We start from the raw sequence: 18637 nt of genomic DNA on the forward strand, positions 1-18637 counted from the left end.
ACAATGAAACCATGACCTCATATGGGAATACACAGCTATAACTGGGCATCCAGATAAGTCTGAGCTTTCTTAGATTAAAATTTTAAATATTCACAGCAGCATTATTCACAATAGAAAAAAGGTAAGAAGCAACCCAAGTGTCTATCAGCAGATGAAAGGATAAAGAAAATGTGAGATATGTATACAAATGGAATATTATTCAGGCTTAGAAAGGAAGGAAATTTTTGACACATGGATGAACCTTGAGAGCATTCTTCTAAGTGAAGTAAGACAGTCACAAAAGGACAAATACTGTGACTCCACTTATATGAGTTACTTAGGGCAGTCAAATTCATAGAGAATAGTTTGGTGGTTACCAGGGTCTAGGGGGATGAGGAGTTAGTGTCTAATGGATACAGTTACAGTCTTGCAACATGAAAAGAGTTCTGTGGATGGATGTGGTGATGGTTGTACAATGTGAATGTACTTAACACTACTCAACTGTGCACTTAAAAATTGTTAAGATGGTTAATTTTATGTTATGTGTATTTTACCACAATTAAAAAAATGTTTAAATATTATCATCAGGTGTAAGACCAAAATTTTTAAGTGCTTGTAGAGAACTCATGGGCTCTGAAGAAATATTTTTGTAGACCTCCATCCCCTGTAGTCCACACTTTAATCCGTGCTCCACACTATACTTCAGCCTGGAATCCTAAGACTGACCTTACTCTGACGCCTCACTACCCTTCACAGTAACCTATCAACTCTCCTCATTGACAGCCTGCACCTCCAACTAACTGGTGTCCACCAAACTCAACACACATTCTCACCTCTTTGCCTCGGCTTGTACCTTTCCTCATCTGAAATACTCTTCTCTCTGCTGGTATCCAATTCTTTCATTGGTTAGGTCCCTCCTCCTCCTCACACTGGGATGGTCCCAGACCACAGGGTCTTCTTCCTATCAAAGGGTGTCAGTACTCCCCAGTGAGCATTAGTTACATATTCTAAACTACTTTATCATTTATTCATTCAATCACAACAAATATGTACTGAGAGTATGCCATATACATGACAATGTGCTAGACCCCTGAATCAAATGCTATGTTTTCTCCTTTTTCTCTCTCTCATAGCCCCTTACACGTTTTACAAATGTTTACTGCAGTGGTTTGGATGGTGTTGTATGGTCTGCACTGTCATATTCCTCATATAGAGACAGTAAATTTTAAACTACTGAAATCAAGAATAGTATAATCTCAGGATATGCCTAACATAACAGGATGTTTTGATGGTAATGGTAGGGTTTTTTTTGTTTTTGTTTTTTTTGTCTGTTTTTGTTTTTGTATCAATCATAAAAAGCAGTTGTCAACATAAGAAAGGTTTCAGGACTGAATTCAATGGGGATTATGTAGTAGGACTAGTTATTGGAACTAGTCTTAGTTATTGAAAGTTTCCATGATGATAGCGGTAATGTTACTTGGTCATGAATGCCAAAAATAGATGCTATTTCTAAAGCACTCTTGAATATGACTTACCTAACAGACATCTGCACAAACACAAATAACTTTATTCATGTTAGACAGTGTTTGAGTAAACTGAGTTTTAAGGACACATAATACAATCAATTTCTTGAACTCAGATTTGAGTTTTAAAAAAATTATATTCAACCTTTGTGTATTTTACTTACAGAATTTTAAATGTATTCCACTTCTTTCTGCTCAAAGGTAAAATACTATTTGTATTTGCTTAATTCCCCATTATTTTGCTGTTTCAACATGATTTTGTACTCCCAGTCATTTCACTGTTAGTCTAAGGTTACAGTTACTTCACACACAGCCTTTTTGAGCTTCATTTTCTCTCTTTATGTTCTCGAGTATAGCTTCGAGGTGTAGGGTATTCTTTCCCAAGATCCACAACAATTACCTCTTGAGAAAATGTCACTCCTTTTAAAGGTCTTTTGTGGTTATCAACAACTGAAGGAGTTCCAGTGACAGGTACGTGTGGTTTCTGCAACTCATCATTCTGCAAGAGAATAGGACAAATGGTATAAATGATTAATTTATGAATGTTAAGAAGCCCTGCTTTTAAAAATATAGGCTAAAAAATAAAATAAATAAAAATATAGGTTATATGTATATTGTTAGTGAGAAACAGAAAAAGGTTTTCTAAATAATAGAAAAGCAGTGATAATCCACCATTTATAACCATATTTCTATGGTTATAAAAGCATACACTGACATATTCAAATTGCATTTGGTAATGTGTTATTCTCTCTAAGTAGCAGTCAAACCCAAGAGCCACCTGGACATGATTCTGCCTCCAACTGGGCATAGGTCTTATGTTGGCAGGGCATGTGAGTTGCTCTTATTAGGGAGCCCCAAACATAGAGCTCAAGAAGGCCCTGGCAGTGTTTGGGTGGGGTTGCAGGAGGAGCCTGGAACTAGAGCAAGAACACAGGGTCTGGTCCTGAGCTCAGCCACAGTGGAGGAATGACCTTGAAAAAATTCATGTCATTTTCTCATTTGTAACATTAGGGGGCTGGATCTCTAGATGATCTCCAAGCCCTCCTATAGCTCTAAGATCCTAAGATTCTGGGAAAAGCAGCAAAATGAAGGGAAATTATTATAAAAACAAAAATGATCAGGTATGAAAAATGATCAAGTGTCTAGGCTTGGCATACGTAAATAGTTTAATAACATGAACCAATACGCTAAGGAGAATGGCTTAAATGACTATTGATATTGCACTCCTTCCAGGTACAAACCTAAATAACAGGCAAGATCATCCCTCGTTCTACCTAACCAAAGAATTTACCTCCTTTTCAGTTAAACAAGTTCTAAACTTCCCCTTGAGAGTTGGAAAGCCCATCACCTCTTGATCCTTTTCTCCAGCATTCTCAGAATCCTGCTTCTCTTTTATTTTATCCTTTACTTTCTTCTCTGTGTCCTGTCCATTTTCTAAATTGGTGGCCACCATTTCTTTACTCTGTCTCTGGACAAGAATGCCAGGCCTCAGGATTTCCCTTACGATAGTCCTAGAAAATCAATCAAGAGATTTTTAAAATTCATGCATATTAGCCACCATTATCCCACACAAAAATGGCTTTCTACAACATTTTATGATACAAATTTACTTTTCTTGGTTTCCTGAATTGTTCGTTTTCACATTAGCAGCTAAACAGTCTTCACCTCTATTAGCATCTGTACAAGGACGTTTTTCTGTCTCATCATCTTTCTTGCTTTGGAAACTGAAAAGAAAGAAGCAAAAAAAAAATCAGAAAAAGGAAGAATGATCTTGATTTTAAGGGTTAGCAAGAAATTTCACTTTTAAACAGGAAATTCGCATTTCTAAAACCCTGAAATAGAAAAAAGCAGATAGCTACAGAATTATTATTTGCTCCATTTTAAATTTTTAAATATTATTTCTACATACATTTGCTAGTGTGACTTGAAATCTGATCCCAATTTATCAACATGGATTTATACCTTTTATATAAAAATACCCCCAATAAAAGGAGGATGCAAATGAAGCAAATTAGAAGGATGATGGAGAAAGTGATTGCTTTGGTTTCAAAGATCATAAGGTTAGCTAGAAGACTCATCCACTCTCACAATCACAGTTTGTCCAAATATTCCTTTCCAGCTCAGTTTGATTGTGGATCTCTTGTTCCTTAAGTTTTCTAAAAACAGAAGAATAAAAGGCTGTTTTCATTGTTATTCTTTTGACCAGTTTCAGAAAAGATGCTCTGCTTGTTTCGGTGGAGTTGACTCACACAGGCTAATTTCTCTCCATAAATGTGGTGGGAGCTTAGGTGGCTAGAGGGGAGACTGAGCTGGGACACACGTGATCACTCAGCTCACCTCCCCTCATCCCCAAAATTATCAGAATCCAAAGAAAGAGGAATTGGAGCAGTTGGAGCTGAGCCTAGCTCCCCATTCTTTTCTCTTCAGTGACATCATAGAACCATGGAACCATTGAGTTAGAGGTAGTAGAGTGCCAGCCCAACCCTGCCCATCACCTGGAGTCAGGAGAACCATGAAATTCTCCTCTAGGCTGCCCTCTATCTGTCCTCTCCTCTGAGAGGGTGGCGTAGAGGTCACTTGGCACCATCTTGGCCACTCTTTGGACAAGGATTTTCTTCCTACTCTCCAAATATCCTTTCATTCTTAACCTGAACCTGCTTAACTTACTTCTTCTTTCACTGACATGAAAAATCAGTCTACTTCCTTCTTATAAAATCCCTCTCTATAGCCCTGAGGTGTGTAATCAACTTACCTCCTAAGGGTGTTCTCTCCAGGTCAAGTAGCCCATATCCTTTTAAGCCCACATCTCTGGACCTACTTTCTGGACACACAAGAAAACTGGAAGCTCTGGAGGCCATGGCTGAGGAAGCTGGAGTAGAACAAGACGATCAGAGTAAAGATGATTCCCCCTAACTTCATGTGAGTGAATGATGCTTATGACAAGGCGGGGGGGAGGGTTCAGCTAGGATTTTCTGAGAAGGTGGGTTCATTGGAATATGACAGCTGCTGCTGACCATGTCTATAAAAGTTAGAAGGTGAGCCTGGATGTCTTTGGGCTGCAGTGACACTCGCTCTCCTCCAGAAGGGCAGAAACTGTGGCTTTTCTTTGCATACTCCACCAAGTCAGGACCTGCAAATTCCATAAATGTTGAATAAATACGTGTGTGTGTGTGTGTGTGTGTGTGTGTGTGTGTGTGTGTGTGTGTAAGCACAATCAGAGTTTGCTGGAGGGCTAGGGCCAAGGCCGATATCGCAGAATATGTGAATGTCTGAGCCACTCGTGGCAGTCAGCAGAATTCCTGGATGCTTCCTCCAGCCAAGGCTTAGAGTCTATCTCACCCTCTTTACCCTACATGGCTGTCAGACTGAGACTTTAAGTGCCCAAATTGTTTTATGTCTCATGTACACATAGAATTTTTGGGGAGATGGGAATATTTTATATTGACCTGTGGGTACACAGGTCTTGACATATATAAAAACCCATCAAACTGTGTATTTAAGATCACTGCACGTCCTGCCCTCTACTGTGTGGATAATAAAGATAAGAGGGCTCCACCCCCATGACCATATTTGAGTGTGTGTGGTGCAAAGAGTAGTGCTGGACTAGAGTACGCTGCTGCTAGTTGGTCCTGTCTCCAATATTGATTGCTACACATATTCTGAGACCAGAGATCTTTAGCAAGGATACAGTAGTAGCAACAAGTAAGGGCTGATAAGACTGTATCTAAGGTCTTTCTTTCACTGAATGTGGCTTGGAACTCAATATCTTAAATTTATATGTATAGTTAATATAATTCTGAAAAGTGGAGAGTTATCTAACTTTGTTCTCTAAATCATATTTTAAATGCACTGGACTATAACTCTGTGATGTCATGGGGTTGTACTTGTAGATAGGTCCCCAGAGCCTAACACTGTGCCTTGTACAGAAAGTAGGTACTCAAAAATTATTTGGGGCAGGACATTACTACCAACTCTGCAGAAATAAAAAAATGTTCTGAGTGTACTATGAACAATTGCATGCTAACATATTGGATAACCTAGACGAATGAAAAAAATTCCTGGAAACATAACACCAACCAAGACTGAATTGTGAAGAAATAGAAAATATGAATAGAACTTTAATACAGAGACTGAATTAATAGTCAAAAACCTCTGAACAATCACTGGGAAATTCTACCAAACATTTAAAGTACTAACACCAAATTTCTCAGACTCTTCCAAAAAGTTGAAGAAAATGGAACACTTTCTAACTCATTCTATGAGGCCAGCATAATCCTGATAACAAAGCCAAAGATACTCCAAAAAAAGAAAACTAAATACCAATATCCTTTATGAATATTGAGGCAAAAATCCTCAACAAAATATTAGCAAGCTGAATTTAACAGCATATTTAAAAGATTATATGACCATGACCAAGTGGTATTTATTTCTGGAATGCAAGAATGGTTCAACATACAAAAATCAATGGAATATACCACATTAACAGAATAAAGGGGAACAAAATACATGATCATCTCAATTAATGCAGGAAAGACATTTAACATCCCTTTGTGATAAAAAGAAAAATTCAACAAACTAGGACTAGAAGGGAACTACCCCAAATAATAAAGGCCATATATAGAAACCCCACAGCTAACATCATACTCAACTGTGAGAAAATATTTGCAAATCACATATCTGATAACATTAAAATCCAGAATATATAAAGAACACTTACAACTCAATAACAACAACAAAACAATTAAAAAATGGCAAAGAACTTGAAGAGACATTTCTCCAAAGAAGATATACAAATGGCCAATAAGCATATAAAAAGATGCTCAACATTACTAATCAATAAGGAGCAAATCAAAACCACAATGAGATACCACCTCATACCCATTAAAAAGGCTGGCATTAAAAAAACAACAAGTGTTGGTAAGGATGTGGAGAAATTGGAACCCTTGTGCACTGCTGGGGAGAATGTAAAATGGTGCAATCACTGTGGAAGACCATATGGCAGTTCCTCAAAAATGAGACCTAGAATTCCGTATCATCCAGGAATTCCATTTCTGGGTATGTACACAAAAGACAGACAGTTGTACACCCATGTTCATAACAGCATTATTCACAATAGCCAAAAGGTGAAACAATCCACGTGCCCACCAAAAGGTGAGTGGATAAACAAAATGTGGTATGTACATACAAAGGTATGCTATTCAGCCTTAAAAAACAAAATTCTGACACATGTTACCTATAGGTGAACCCTGAAGGCATTATGCTAGGTGAAATAAGGCAGACACAAAAGAACACATATTGTATGATTCCACTTATATCAGGTACCTGGAACAGTCAAACTCATAGATGCAGAAAATAGAAGAGTGGTTACCAGGTGCTGCAGGTAAGGGGAAAATGGTGAGTTATTGTTTAATGGATACAGAGGTTCAGTTTGGGATAATGAAAACGTTCTGGAGATGGATGGTGGTGATGGTTGCACAACAATGTGAATATATTTAATGCCACTAAACTGTATACTTAAAATATAGTTAAAATGGTAAATTTTGTAGTGTGTTTTATTGCAATTGAAAAAAAATTGTTTGTGGAAAAAAGAAAAGGGCTCTAAAGGCCATCTATAGAGTGGCCTGGTACATGGCAGGCACTGGAAAATAAAACCAGCACACAAGATCTTGTTTCAGTCTCTGTCCATTTGCTCAGTTTGTTTCCCCACTGTGAATGTCCCATCGTCTACTTCAGCCCTTTACCTGTCCCCACCTGTAAATCCTCCAAACTTTGGTCTTGGACCACTCGTCCATGGTGCCACCCCCATCCACTGGGCTTCCTTCCTTCATTGCTTTAGCTCAGTGACACACCATGTCACCTGCCTGCAACCCAAAACCCTTGCCTGTCCAGCTCCAGCTCCAGGAGTGCTGGGAAATGGCGGTCTTTCACAATTTTTTTTTTTTTTTGGTCATTTCTCACCTTCTACTCCACTCATTCCCTGACCTCAGGCTCCCAGAGCCCTGAAAATTTCATTCCCTCCTATTATCAAAACCTGCGTTCTAATCCTTCACCCCAAGAATCCCTGATAGAAACTTAAAGTGTTTCCACTTTCAATGATATTTGTATTTTAACAAGGGCTTAAAGAGAAAGCTAGAGTCAGAGTTTCAGGCATCAGCCAGCAGATAGGAAGTTCTCTTTCAAGCCTGAGGAGCTTTTCTGGTACTCCTGTCATCTGCCACTTTGAAGTCAGGCATGAATTCCTCCTCGGGTGAGCACTTCTGTCCTGTACTTCCCGCTCCTGCCTTCAGGCTCCTTCCGAGCAGTGGCCAGATGGTGTGCACTCCTGGTGACAGGGGCTGCAGCAGCTGGTGCTTAGGGTGGGTCCAGGGCGCATATAAATCCCCAACCACCTCCCTAAGGGATCTGGTGGGATCCTGTGACGAAAGTGTGATCCCTGAACTGCAGGATTAAGACCAGGACACTCGGAGGACTCGCAAGGCGCAGCTACCTCAACTTGAAAATGAGGGCGAGTGAGCACAGGCCTCAGGTCTGGATGATTAGAACAGTCCACAGTCAGGGGTCCACATGCGATCTTAATCATCTCAGGTTGTCTCAATTCTAAGACATTCGCAGAAACTACCGGCACAGAAAAGAGCAGAGCCAGGAGATACAGAGAGAGACAAATCACAAACACCTCTGCGTGATCTAACTGTGACTGAAGCGTAAACTGGAAGCTGTACTTTCAGTTGTGTCATCAAATGTCTCTCCTTTTTGGCTTAAGCTGCTTTCAGTGGGATTTATGCCTCTTGCAATCCAAGATTCCTGATCAGCACATGTAATCAAGATCATACCACTTTCCTTTCTGAGACCCTGATTCCTAAAACAAGATTCCTCCAGTTCCCGACGGGAGCCACTGAGCCTGATCATGTTCTTCCCTTGTTGGTTATTAGGTTCCCTCTCGCCTCCAATGACAAGTGAAATCAAATGTGCCTTTTCTCTTTCATCAAATTAGTGCAGTCTTTTTCTTTCCCTACCATAGCCAATGGGGCTACTTGGAAGCCTTCTTTTAGATTTTTGATGGCTAAATGTAAGTTACTAAAATTCATCAACATCAGGCTGTGATGTTTAAGAGGGCACTTGTATTGAAATAGTTTTTTTCTCCTATGCTAATGGCCAAAACCTGTCAGTTTTTATTAGAGGAAGAAAGAAAAAATGACATTCAACACCGAGATAAATGCCAAATATTTCAGTACATATAATTGCCACACAAGAGAAAGGTTGTTCTGTTGAAAAGTGTTCATTATTTATGATTCCCAGTTAACCTTTTCAGAAGCCATTTAAAACCTCAGAAAGTCATTACAGCTTGATAAGGTTTTTAGGCAATCCATTCATCACCCAACTGTTTCTCCTGGAATGAGCTATACAACAGGAAACACTGCCCTTGGCAGGGGTGATGACACCAAGATAGCACTTGTCTCAGGAAGGAAACAGGCTCCATCCCCAAATGCCACATCCAGGGATAAATAATCTGAAACACAGATATTCAACGGGAGAAAGACATTTGGAAACCAGTACACACTGAAGAAGACCTGGAGGATAGAGGACAGAAAATGAAATGTAGCTTCTCATTGTGTTAAGCCAACAGAAATTGGTCATGCAGTCATGTGCTGTATTTTCCACAGAACCTGGGAGCGGGTAGGAAGAGAAAGCCTCTTTCCATTGCCAAGATCAAGTCTGCTCACTCTACGCCAATCCCCAAATGCCACAGTTCAGCAGCAGAGCCTGCAACTTCACTGCAAAAGATTTGGCAAGTCTTTATAGCTAATACCTACTCACCTGGAACTGAAACATCTTTGAGAAAGTGTTAGGAGCAGCGTACTATTATTATTACATTATAACCACCCCCAAATGGGTAAATACATTCCTGGCTTCAACACCAATAGCCACAACACCCACGAGCTCAACTATCCCAGGGGCACATTTAAAAGTCCCTGGTCATACGCTATAGACTGCATGAGGATGGGAGAACAGGGAGTTGAGGATTCTGCTACCCCTGACTGAGCCATCATTCCAGCAGTCCCATTCTACCCTTCTGGTTTGTGAAGGGCATACCTGGGCTGCAGGAAGAGAACGTTCTTGCCCCATAGTTGAGCATCTCTGCCTTGCTCCATGCTACATGGTTAATGAGGATCAAATTCCAAGGACTTTGAAAAGCAGATCAGTGTCTGAGTCCACAGCTTCCTGAGCTGTCTGGGAAATGTACTAAAGCTGACCTGGTTCATCGGTCCTTGGGAGACTTCCTGACCTTGTGATTCCAACTCAGGAAAGAAGTGATGTGCCACTTCAGCCTACCTCAGCTATCCCAGCTGACTCACCATGGATCCCCTTATTGTAAAGGTCTAGAAGGCACCTTTAAGAACTAGCGTTCTCATGAATGCGAATTTATATAGTAAAGTAAGCTATGCTCTTCTTGGAGGTAATCTTAATATGGTAGGACCCATACTGGATAACCAAGAACCCTCTAGAATCTGATGGTATACCTCCATCCCAAGAGTCATGGATCTCGTAGGGCACAAAACTTGGGTCAAAGGAATATGGCTAAGTTTTCTTTTTTTCACTCATGGCCATCCCCTAAGGAAGAACAACGACTATCCCCAAAGGACAACTTCATCAACCCTCAGCACCTGGCCCTAAAGAGAGTATTCATGACTTAATGGAGTGTTCTTCCAGGATGGCAAGGTGCCATCCTGGGAACCTTGCATGTTGTGCAACCTGACCGTATCTCCTACACAGTCCCAGGAAAGCACACCTCCTCAGTCTGGCTCCTTCCCCAGTACCGCTTTTGCTATGGGCCCTTCAAGTTCATTGTATCACTGTCAGTGAGGAGAGGGTTGTTTAGAAGACTAGACTTGTTTGCTTTCTAGGACATGCACGCTGTAAAGATGTCTACAACTGGATATTGGCACTTTACCAAGACAAGTCCTGCCTAGGGAAGAGTCATTCATCACAAAGAATGAAAAGATTTTATAGTCAATATTGTTCTAGACCAGCTAATTCTATTTATGATCAAGGACAAATGGGCAGACTCAATCAATACTTGCAGGGTATCCAAAGCCCAACTTGGTGTGACACAGAATATTTCCTATAATTACTAATCCATAATAATTTGATATTTGAATATATTGCCTCTTATAGACTATTTGAACTTTCAAAGTTTAGGACTTTTAGTAAACATTCAAAGCAAAAATGTTGGTTTTCCCACTAATTGTTCCATGTGTCATATTTTATGATTGTCAGAAAAAGAGAGGAAAAGGCGAGGAAACAAACAGATGCCTGTGGCACAAAAATGAGAATAGATCCATTTGGAAATAGGATTCTACTAGGTAACCAATTTTTAAAAAATAATAATATATTCATATGGCTCAAACAAATTTAAATATAGAAAAGTTATTTCTCATCACAAGACAATATATTTGTAACTATGTGTGGTGATGGATGTTAACTACTGTTATTGTGGTGGTCATTTTGCAATATATACAAATGTCATGTTGTACACCTGAAATTAACATAATGTTATAAGTCAGTTATATCTCAATTTTTAAAAAAAAAGGGTAATGGCAAAAACATCTCCTACCCTGTCCTGACCCATTCTGCCCAGTTTCCACACCAGAACCCATATCCCAGGAAAATATTGTTATTAATTTCTTGTGTTTTCTTTCAGAATGTCTTTATGCATACAAGCAATACAGATATATATTCTTATTTTGCCTGTAAAAATTTTTTTGTTGAAGTATAACTTATATATAGTACTTTCTAGTGACACAAACCTTTCTGATACTGCCCCCCAAAACTCTCACACCCCCTTCTAGTCAGTATCCCCCAAAGATAAACACTACTTTGACTTCTATCACTATAAACTAGTTTTGCCTATTCTTGAATTCCACATAAGTGGAATCATCAAATATGCACTTTTTCTGTATGGCTTCTTTTGCTCAACATTACATCTGTGAGGTTCATCTATGTTGTTTATATTGCAATGCCTTGTTCTTTTTTTCTTTGACATGCATTATTCCATTGTATGATTATACCTCTATTTATCCATTCTACTGTTGATGAGCATTTGAGTTGTTTCTAGTTTGTGGCTATTAGGAATAGTGCTGCTGTAAACATGTATGTACTTTTGGTGGATATAGAGCACTAATGTCTGTTGGCTATACAGAATGGGTCAGACGGGTCATTGGCAAACCTCAGAAGATAACACAGGACAGATTTCCAAAGTGGCTACATCAGTTTCTACGCCCACCTGTAATGCAGGAGTCCCAGTTGTTCCCTAACTACATCAACTCTTTGGTATTGTCAGTCTTTTTAAATAAGATAAAACAAAACCTCAACTCACCTGGGAAGGATGCTAGGGAGCCAACTCATTGTTTAAACCAGTAAATAAAAGGGGGGAAAATCAAGCATTTTTGTTTTTCTTATATGATCTCTATCTCAGGGTAATCAAGTGATGAGAAATTTCTTTTTAGAAAGGAGTTACAGGAAACAGAGGAGAACTATATTAGAACTTGAATATTACCATTTTGCAGTTCCTCATACATCACTGTATTTAGACATTGCTGTTATCACAAAAAAAGAGACAACCAAACATCAAGTGTCTTCTAATAAAATTACATACCATAAAATAGTCTTACCACACCTCCTTGAAAAAATTTGAATCTCAATCTGAACAAGCCTCTAGATCTAATTACCAGTTTCCAGGAAATATAAGGGCTAGAGGAATATTTGAAACAACACTACAGGACGCAATTATCTAAATGCAGACTATGGGGAAATTGCATAGGAAAATAATCTGGTTTTATCAACAACAAGAAATAAAAGAAAAATTTAAATGATAGAAAAACCAGATTAAAGAGATTTAAGATACCTATAAAACAAGTACAACACGTTGAACCTCATTCAAATCCTGATTCAAACTGTACTTCGTGTTTTTCCTTTCATAGGCTAGGATAGAGAATGACAGAGAGAAGCCTTAGAAGGGTAGGCAAACACTAAGGAGTTCTGAATATCCTGGGAGAAATGCATGTCTTGATATAAACAAACAAACAAAACAAACAAACTGCCTCATTTTAGGGGGAAGAGGTGCTCACTGGAGAGAAAGTGAGAAATGGAGGTTCTGGACACACTGAATCATCCTGACCTAGTCATCCTAGGCTGCGTGTGATCTGCTGTGCTCATAAATACCCACTGAGGTATCCCACAGACGTAATGCAGTACTCTGGGTTAGGTCGGCAGGAAGGTACCCTGTTGTGATGAACTGGAATTCCTTCTTCAAATCAGGGATGGTAGTTTAGTCAAAGGGTTCATCACCAAGACTTTCATTAAATTGTTTCTTTCTTCCATTTATCAGTGTAGCAGCTTTGTCGTCTTCTCTTGTTTCTCCTCATGATTGCAATATGGTTTCAGCAGCTCCAAACAGAGTGTTCTGACATTATAACGTCCAAAAGCCTGAAAGGGAAGATGAGTATATCCCTTATTCATGACTGTTTTTTAAACATCAGGGAAAATTTCCCAGAAGCACTACAACAGACTCTCCCTCCCCTCTCATTATCCATAATCACATGTCCATTCTTAAGTGAATCACTGGCAAGGGAATTTGAATGACCATTACTAGTTTGGACTAGTCAAAATTCATCTTCTAAGGGTAGTAAAGGGCCAGTTCCCTTAAAAGCATCTGACCACTTAATGCCTGAACAAAACTGGAATTCTATCAGCAAAGAAAATAGACAATGGCTGTTGGATAAGTAGTTAGCATGATCTGCCACACAGTGGGATTGAATTAATTGAGTAATCCTTAAAAATTTCTTTAAACATCTCTATTTTCAAGTGTATAGGAAATGTACATGTATACATTAAGTATAGTGGGTCTATGAATTTACTTAACAACAATCAGGTATAACCAGGTCAAGCTTCCACTTCCAGTCCCCTCACCTCCTTGATTCACGTAGAGCCCAGTGCTGGCTTCCCCTGATATATAATTCATTTATCTAGTCATCGGCCCTCTTCCCAACCTCAACATACACTGAGATGGATTTACATCTCCATCTGATCAACTGTGTTGTCCAGTAGTGATCAAGGTCTAGTTTTAAGGGAGTGGGAAAAAAGGGTAATAAGGTGAACAAAGGGCTTGTGGGGACAACCCCCAATTCCAGATTATAGAGGAATTCATCCACCTTTTTTTAATAGTACTTGTATGATTTCCTTACAAGTAGCTCTCGGAGCCATTGGGATTTTATCCTTATAAGTATATGGGGCCAGGTATATTCCAAATCTATCATTTTCAAAATAATTCAGTTGTCCCAATGCTATTTATTAAAAAGTCTCTCTCTCCAGTGGTTTGAGATCCCACTTTTGCCATATACTAAATTTCTGCATTTTCTAGAGTCTATATCTGGATTTTCTATTATATTCTAGTGATCTACACACAATTTTAATTAGAGAGGCTTTGGTAGAGCTAGTCCATCCCTACACACCAAACTACATTGCTTTCTCAATATTTTCCTAGCTCTTCTGGCATATTTGTTTTTCCATATGAACTTTATAATCAATCATCTAGAACCAGGAAAAAAACTGGTATTTTTATTGGGATCACATTAAATACGTATATTTGGGGAAAATTAACAACTTTATAGTATTGAATTATCCTAACCATAAACAAATGTTACTTTTATATATGTTCAAATAAAAAGCAAATATTAATTAAAGATAGAATAGATAGTAGTTTAACAGGAAACGATTCGTCCACACTACTGATTAATCTCTTATAAAGGTTTTATTGCTGTAGTATTTAGTATCACGGAAGATAGTCAAAGAAGGCTCTATGACTGCTGTCTGTACAATGCACAGTTTTATATATACAATGTGGGTTTCAGTATTATATATTACGCAAGTTTGTGGAACGTTAAAAGATTTTGCAATATAAAACATTTGCAATATAAAAAATTTTTTTAAAAAGGAGAAATTGTCTCTAAATAGCTTGCTGGTTAGCTGATCTTTGACAAGCATCTTTTGTAAAAAGCTTTGTTTGCAAATTTGGGACAATATGTGTATTTACAAACTACTATATAGTTTTGCCAGCAGGGCTTTAAAATAAAAAAGTCCTCTGGGCTAAATTTAAGGAAATTCCATGAGTTGGGAATGAGAAAAAATATTTCTTCACGTCAACAAAAGTGATCTGCAACCAGCCTCATGCATTTCAGAAGAGTCTATATTGATCTACAAACATATTGGTTTGTGGTGGGTGGGGAGTTGGGAGGAAGTGTAAAGCTTTTGTGTAATTTAAACTATGGTTTCCTTGCACTTTTAGCGCCACCTTCTGGAAATGTTCTGGTTCAGAATCTATGCTTGCCTTATTTATTTATTTATTTTTCAATGCTCCTGAGAATTCCTGGCTGTTTTACTGTGTTAGTTCACTTAAAGATATCATGTCACATAGCAGTATGGTTCTCAACCTGTCTGCAGAAGAGTCACCTGGTGACCTTTTAAAAATACCAACACTAGGCCTCACTCCAGAACCCACTGTCAGAGAGGTTTTAATACTGATTCTTTGGACAAAACTAGATGTCATTCAACAAATGACTCAGTTCCATTACTTACTGGGAAAAAAAAGTCAGTTTTCTTCCCTGATTGTATGACGACATACACTCACATTATCATATGACTACTTACGGTTAGAAATGAATTCATTTTAGAGAACCCCTCAAGTATTTGTACCTGATATAAAATAATTCTGACAGTTACCTACATTTCTTGCTATAGCTTTACTTTCTCTTAATACAAAAAAATGTATACATTCATTTTAATGGTCAATAGTTTCTACTTGGCTTATTATTTTTTTAACTTGGGAAAATATATTAACCACAGACACGCATAGAATCTAAAACAATAACCTACCATTCAAAATTAACAAATGTTTGTTTCAAATGTTTATATATACATATGTAAATATATAACATATATATGTATGTTATACAGTTGACCCTTGAACAACGCAAGTTTGAAATGCGCAGGTCCACTTACAAGCAATTTTTTTCCAGTAAATACAATAAATGTATTTTCTCTTCCTTAAGAGTTTCTTAATGTTTTTTTCTCTAGTTTGCTTTATGGTAACAATATGGCATGCATTACATGTAACATAAAAAATATGTACTAATTGACTACATATTTTTTAGTAGTTAGGCTATTAGTAGTTGTTTTTGGGGAGTCCAAAGTTATATGCGGATTTCTGACGGCAAGGGGTTTGGCGCCCCTAACAGCCACACTGTTCGAGGGTCAACTGTATATAAAATACTACTAGTAGAGCATAAGAGTTGGTTGGGGAGTCAAGATCAACAAAAAAATCATTGAGAACACATGACTACTAAACTGTGGCAATGTCATTAGTGCAATATAACTCAGAGAGAGAGACCAGCGAATTCACGAAGGAGATGAGATTCGAGCAAGGCCTTGAAGCCGGGGGAAATTTTCGACAGGCAGCAAAACAAAAGAACAATCTAGGTGGAAAAACAACATGAGCCAAGGCCAAAAATGGGAATGAGCACAATACAGTTATTTCTAAAAGTCTTTCATGTGGTCTAATAATAATACCTAACATCTTTTGAGCACTTAACTATATATCAGGAACTATTCTAAGTGCTTTACATGTATGTATTACCTTTCTTAACACAGCAACAGTCACCAGGAACACACTGCTCTGATCATTCTTTTCTGTTGCCCTTAGACAAGCTGCCATCTCTGGATCTTAATTACTCCATCTGTAAAAAAAAAGCAGATAACAATATTGTTCTGTACATGGATACATGCATATAGATAAACACAAAAAGAGACTAAACAGTAAATAATATACCTGTCAAGATAACTTGGTGGATAAATGGTAACACTGTGCTTGATTTTTCTGAGGAACTGCCAGACAGCTTTCCAAAGTGGTTGTGCCATTTACAGTCTCACCAGCAGTGTGTGAGGGTTCCATTTTCACCACATTCTCAGCAACACATTAGGCTTTTTGTTTATAGTCATTTTAATGGGTGTGAAGTGGTATCTCATTGTGGTTTTAATTTGCATTTCCCTGATGGCTAATGATGTTGAGCATCCTTTCAAGTGTTACTGGCTATTTGTATAGGTACCATCTTTGGAGAAAAGTTTATTCAAATCTTCTACCATTTTAAAAACTGGGTTGTCTTTTAATGTTGATTTATGTTCTGGATATAAGTTCCTTGTCAGACATGATTTGTCAACATGTTCTCCCATTCTGTGGGCTGTCTTTTCACTTTCTTGTGTCCGTTGAAGTACAAATGTTTTTAATTTTGGTGAAGTCTAATTTAGTTTTTTCTTTTGTTGCTTGTGCTTTTAGTGTCAAGCAACATTGACCATTCAATGGAGAATGGTCCATTTGGCAATGGATACTTAAACATTTTTAAGTATCCATTGCCAAACCCGAGGTCACGAAGGGCTAGCCTTGTGTTTTCTTCTAAGCGTTTTATAGTTTGTGCTTCCATTTAGGTCTTTGATCATTTTGAGCCAATTTTTTGTACATGGTGTGAGGGTAAGGGTCCAGCTTCATTCTTTTGCATGAGGCAGGCTATTCAGTTGTCCCAGCACCATTTGTAGAAAAGACTATTCTTTCTCCATCGAATGGTCTTGGCAATATTGTTGAAAATTAGTTGGGCATTGATAAATGGCTTTATTTCTGGACTCTCAATTCTGTTTCATTAATCTATATGTGTACTCTTATGTTAGAACTATGCTGTCTTGACTATTGTAGCTTTGTAGTTAAGATTTTAAATCAGAAATGTGATTCCTCTTTGTTCTTTTTCAAAATTGTCTTGGCTATTCTGGGTCTCTTGAGTTTCCATATGAATTTTAGAATCAGTTTGTAAATTTCTACAAAAATCCAGCTGGGATTCTGATAGGAATTATAGTTAATCTATAGATCAAGTTGAGAAGTATTACCATCTTAACAATATCAAGTCTTCTGATCCATAAATATGGGATAGTCCTTTTACTTATTTAAATCTTCCTAAATTTCTTTCAATGATATTTTGTAATTTTCAGAGAATGTTTTGCATTTCTTTTGTTAAATTTATCCTTAAGTATTTTATTCCTTTTGCTGCTCTTGTAAAGGAAATTGTTTTCTTAATTTCATGTGCAGACTTTTCATTGCTAGTGTATAGAAATAAATTGATCTTTGTATATTGATCATGTATCCTGAAATCTTGCTGAACTTAACTATATGTTCTAATAGTTTTTTAGTGGATTTCTTACGATTTTCTATAACAAGAGCATGTCATCTATGAATACAGTTTTACTTCTTTTCCAATTTGAATGCATTTAATTGCATTTTCTGGCATGGGAGACAAATTACAAACCAACAAAAAAGAAAAATATCGTAGTAATAATGTGATATTTGTACAGAAATAAAACATGATGAAAGTGACTGAAAGTAGCTACTTTAGATTTAGTACATGGAAATGCCTACTGTGAGCAAATGACATCTAAACAAAAATCTGAAATATGAATCTTCTAGACAGTGTGAACAGCTAATGTGAAGGAACTTAAAGGTGGGAATAAGCTTACTTATTGGGGGAATAGGTAGGCTAATGAGACCGAAATGTAATAAACAAGAGCTGAAAGGAGGTCTGCAAGGCAGCAAGGGGTTAGGCCTGTAGGACTTTGTAAAACTGAGCAAAGGAAGTTGGATTTTATTCTAGGCTGGATGGAGTACTACTAGAGTGTTAAGCAGGGGAGTGATGTGATCTGATTCATACTTCAAAATCACTACAGTTGCTTTGTGAATAACAGGCTGGAGTGGAAGCAGGGAATCACTTAGACTTTTGCAGAAGATATTAATGATTGCAATGGTGATAAGAGAGATGGAGAGAAGCACATGGACGTGGAGTATGTATGGGACTTGTTAATGAACTGAATGTGGGGAGTGAAGAAAATACAAGAATAAAGAATGATTTCTAGATATTTGGCTTGGTACGTAGGTGGGCAGTAGCGCCATTTACTAAACTGGGGAAGACTGGTCTTGAACAAGCAGGGTGTTGTGAGGGTGTTGGGGAAATACATCACAAGTTGTTTTGGTTAATGTTAAACTAGGG

At 37.9% G+C, this 18637-nt stretch overlaps 1 protein-coding gene across 4 annotated transcripts; it reads right to left on the minus strand.

Moving 5' to 3' along the window:
* Window positions 1-1527: 1527 nt before the first annotated feature.
* On the minus strand, window positions 1528-17254 carry LOC308505550 (uncharacterized protein C2orf74). Of its 4 annotated transcripts, XM_081068006.1 has the most exons (8): window positions 16384-16824; window positions 16192-16291; window positions 12782-12986; window positions 4255-4371; window positions 3465-3658; window positions 3113-3226; window positions 2851-3013; window positions 1630-2001 (listed from the first exon to the last, which is right to left on the minus strand). In XM_081068006.1, exons 5-8 carry the CDS (start codon window positions 3578-3580, stop codon window positions 1828-1830), a joined length of 567 nt encoding a protein of 188 aa, XP_080924132.1. In that variant the 5' UTR covers window positions 3581-3658; window positions 4255-4371; window positions 12782-12986; window positions 16192-16291; window positions 16384-16824; the 3' UTR covers window positions 1630-1827. The 4 variants fall into 4 exon arrangements, with proteins under 4 accessions (XP_080924131.1, XP_080924132.1, XP_080924133.1 ...); XM_081068005.1 differs by having other exon boundaries at window positions 1528-2001; window positions 16192-17254; XM_081068007.1 differs by lacking the exons at window positions 12782-12986; window positions 16192-16291; window positions 16384-16824 and having other exon boundaries at window positions 1690-2001; window positions 4255-4387.
* Between the last annotated feature and the right edge of the window lie 1383 nt (window positions 17255-18637).

This window comes from Rhinolophus hipposideros (genome assembly GCF_964194185.1).
Source record: "Rhinolophus hipposideros genome assembly, chromosome: 12".
NCBI classification, from domain to species: Eukaryota; Metazoa; Chordata; class Mammalia; order Chiroptera; family Rhinolophidae; genus Rhinolophus; species Rhinolophus hipposideros.

Coding starts and splice junctions, on each gene's coding strand:
- LOC308505550 (XM_081068005.1), bottom strand. CDS start 3,580: ATGAGTCTTCTAGCTAACCTTATGATCTTTGAAACCAAAGCAATCACT. Junction 3,227..3,464: donor GGGGTATTTTTATATAAAAG/GTATAAATCCAT, acceptor CTTTCTTTTCAG/TTTCCAAAGCAAGAAAGATG. Junction 2,002..2,850: donor CTGGAGAAAAGGATCAAGAG/GTGATGGGCTTT, acceptor ATTCTCTTGCAG/AATGATGAGTTGCAGAAACC.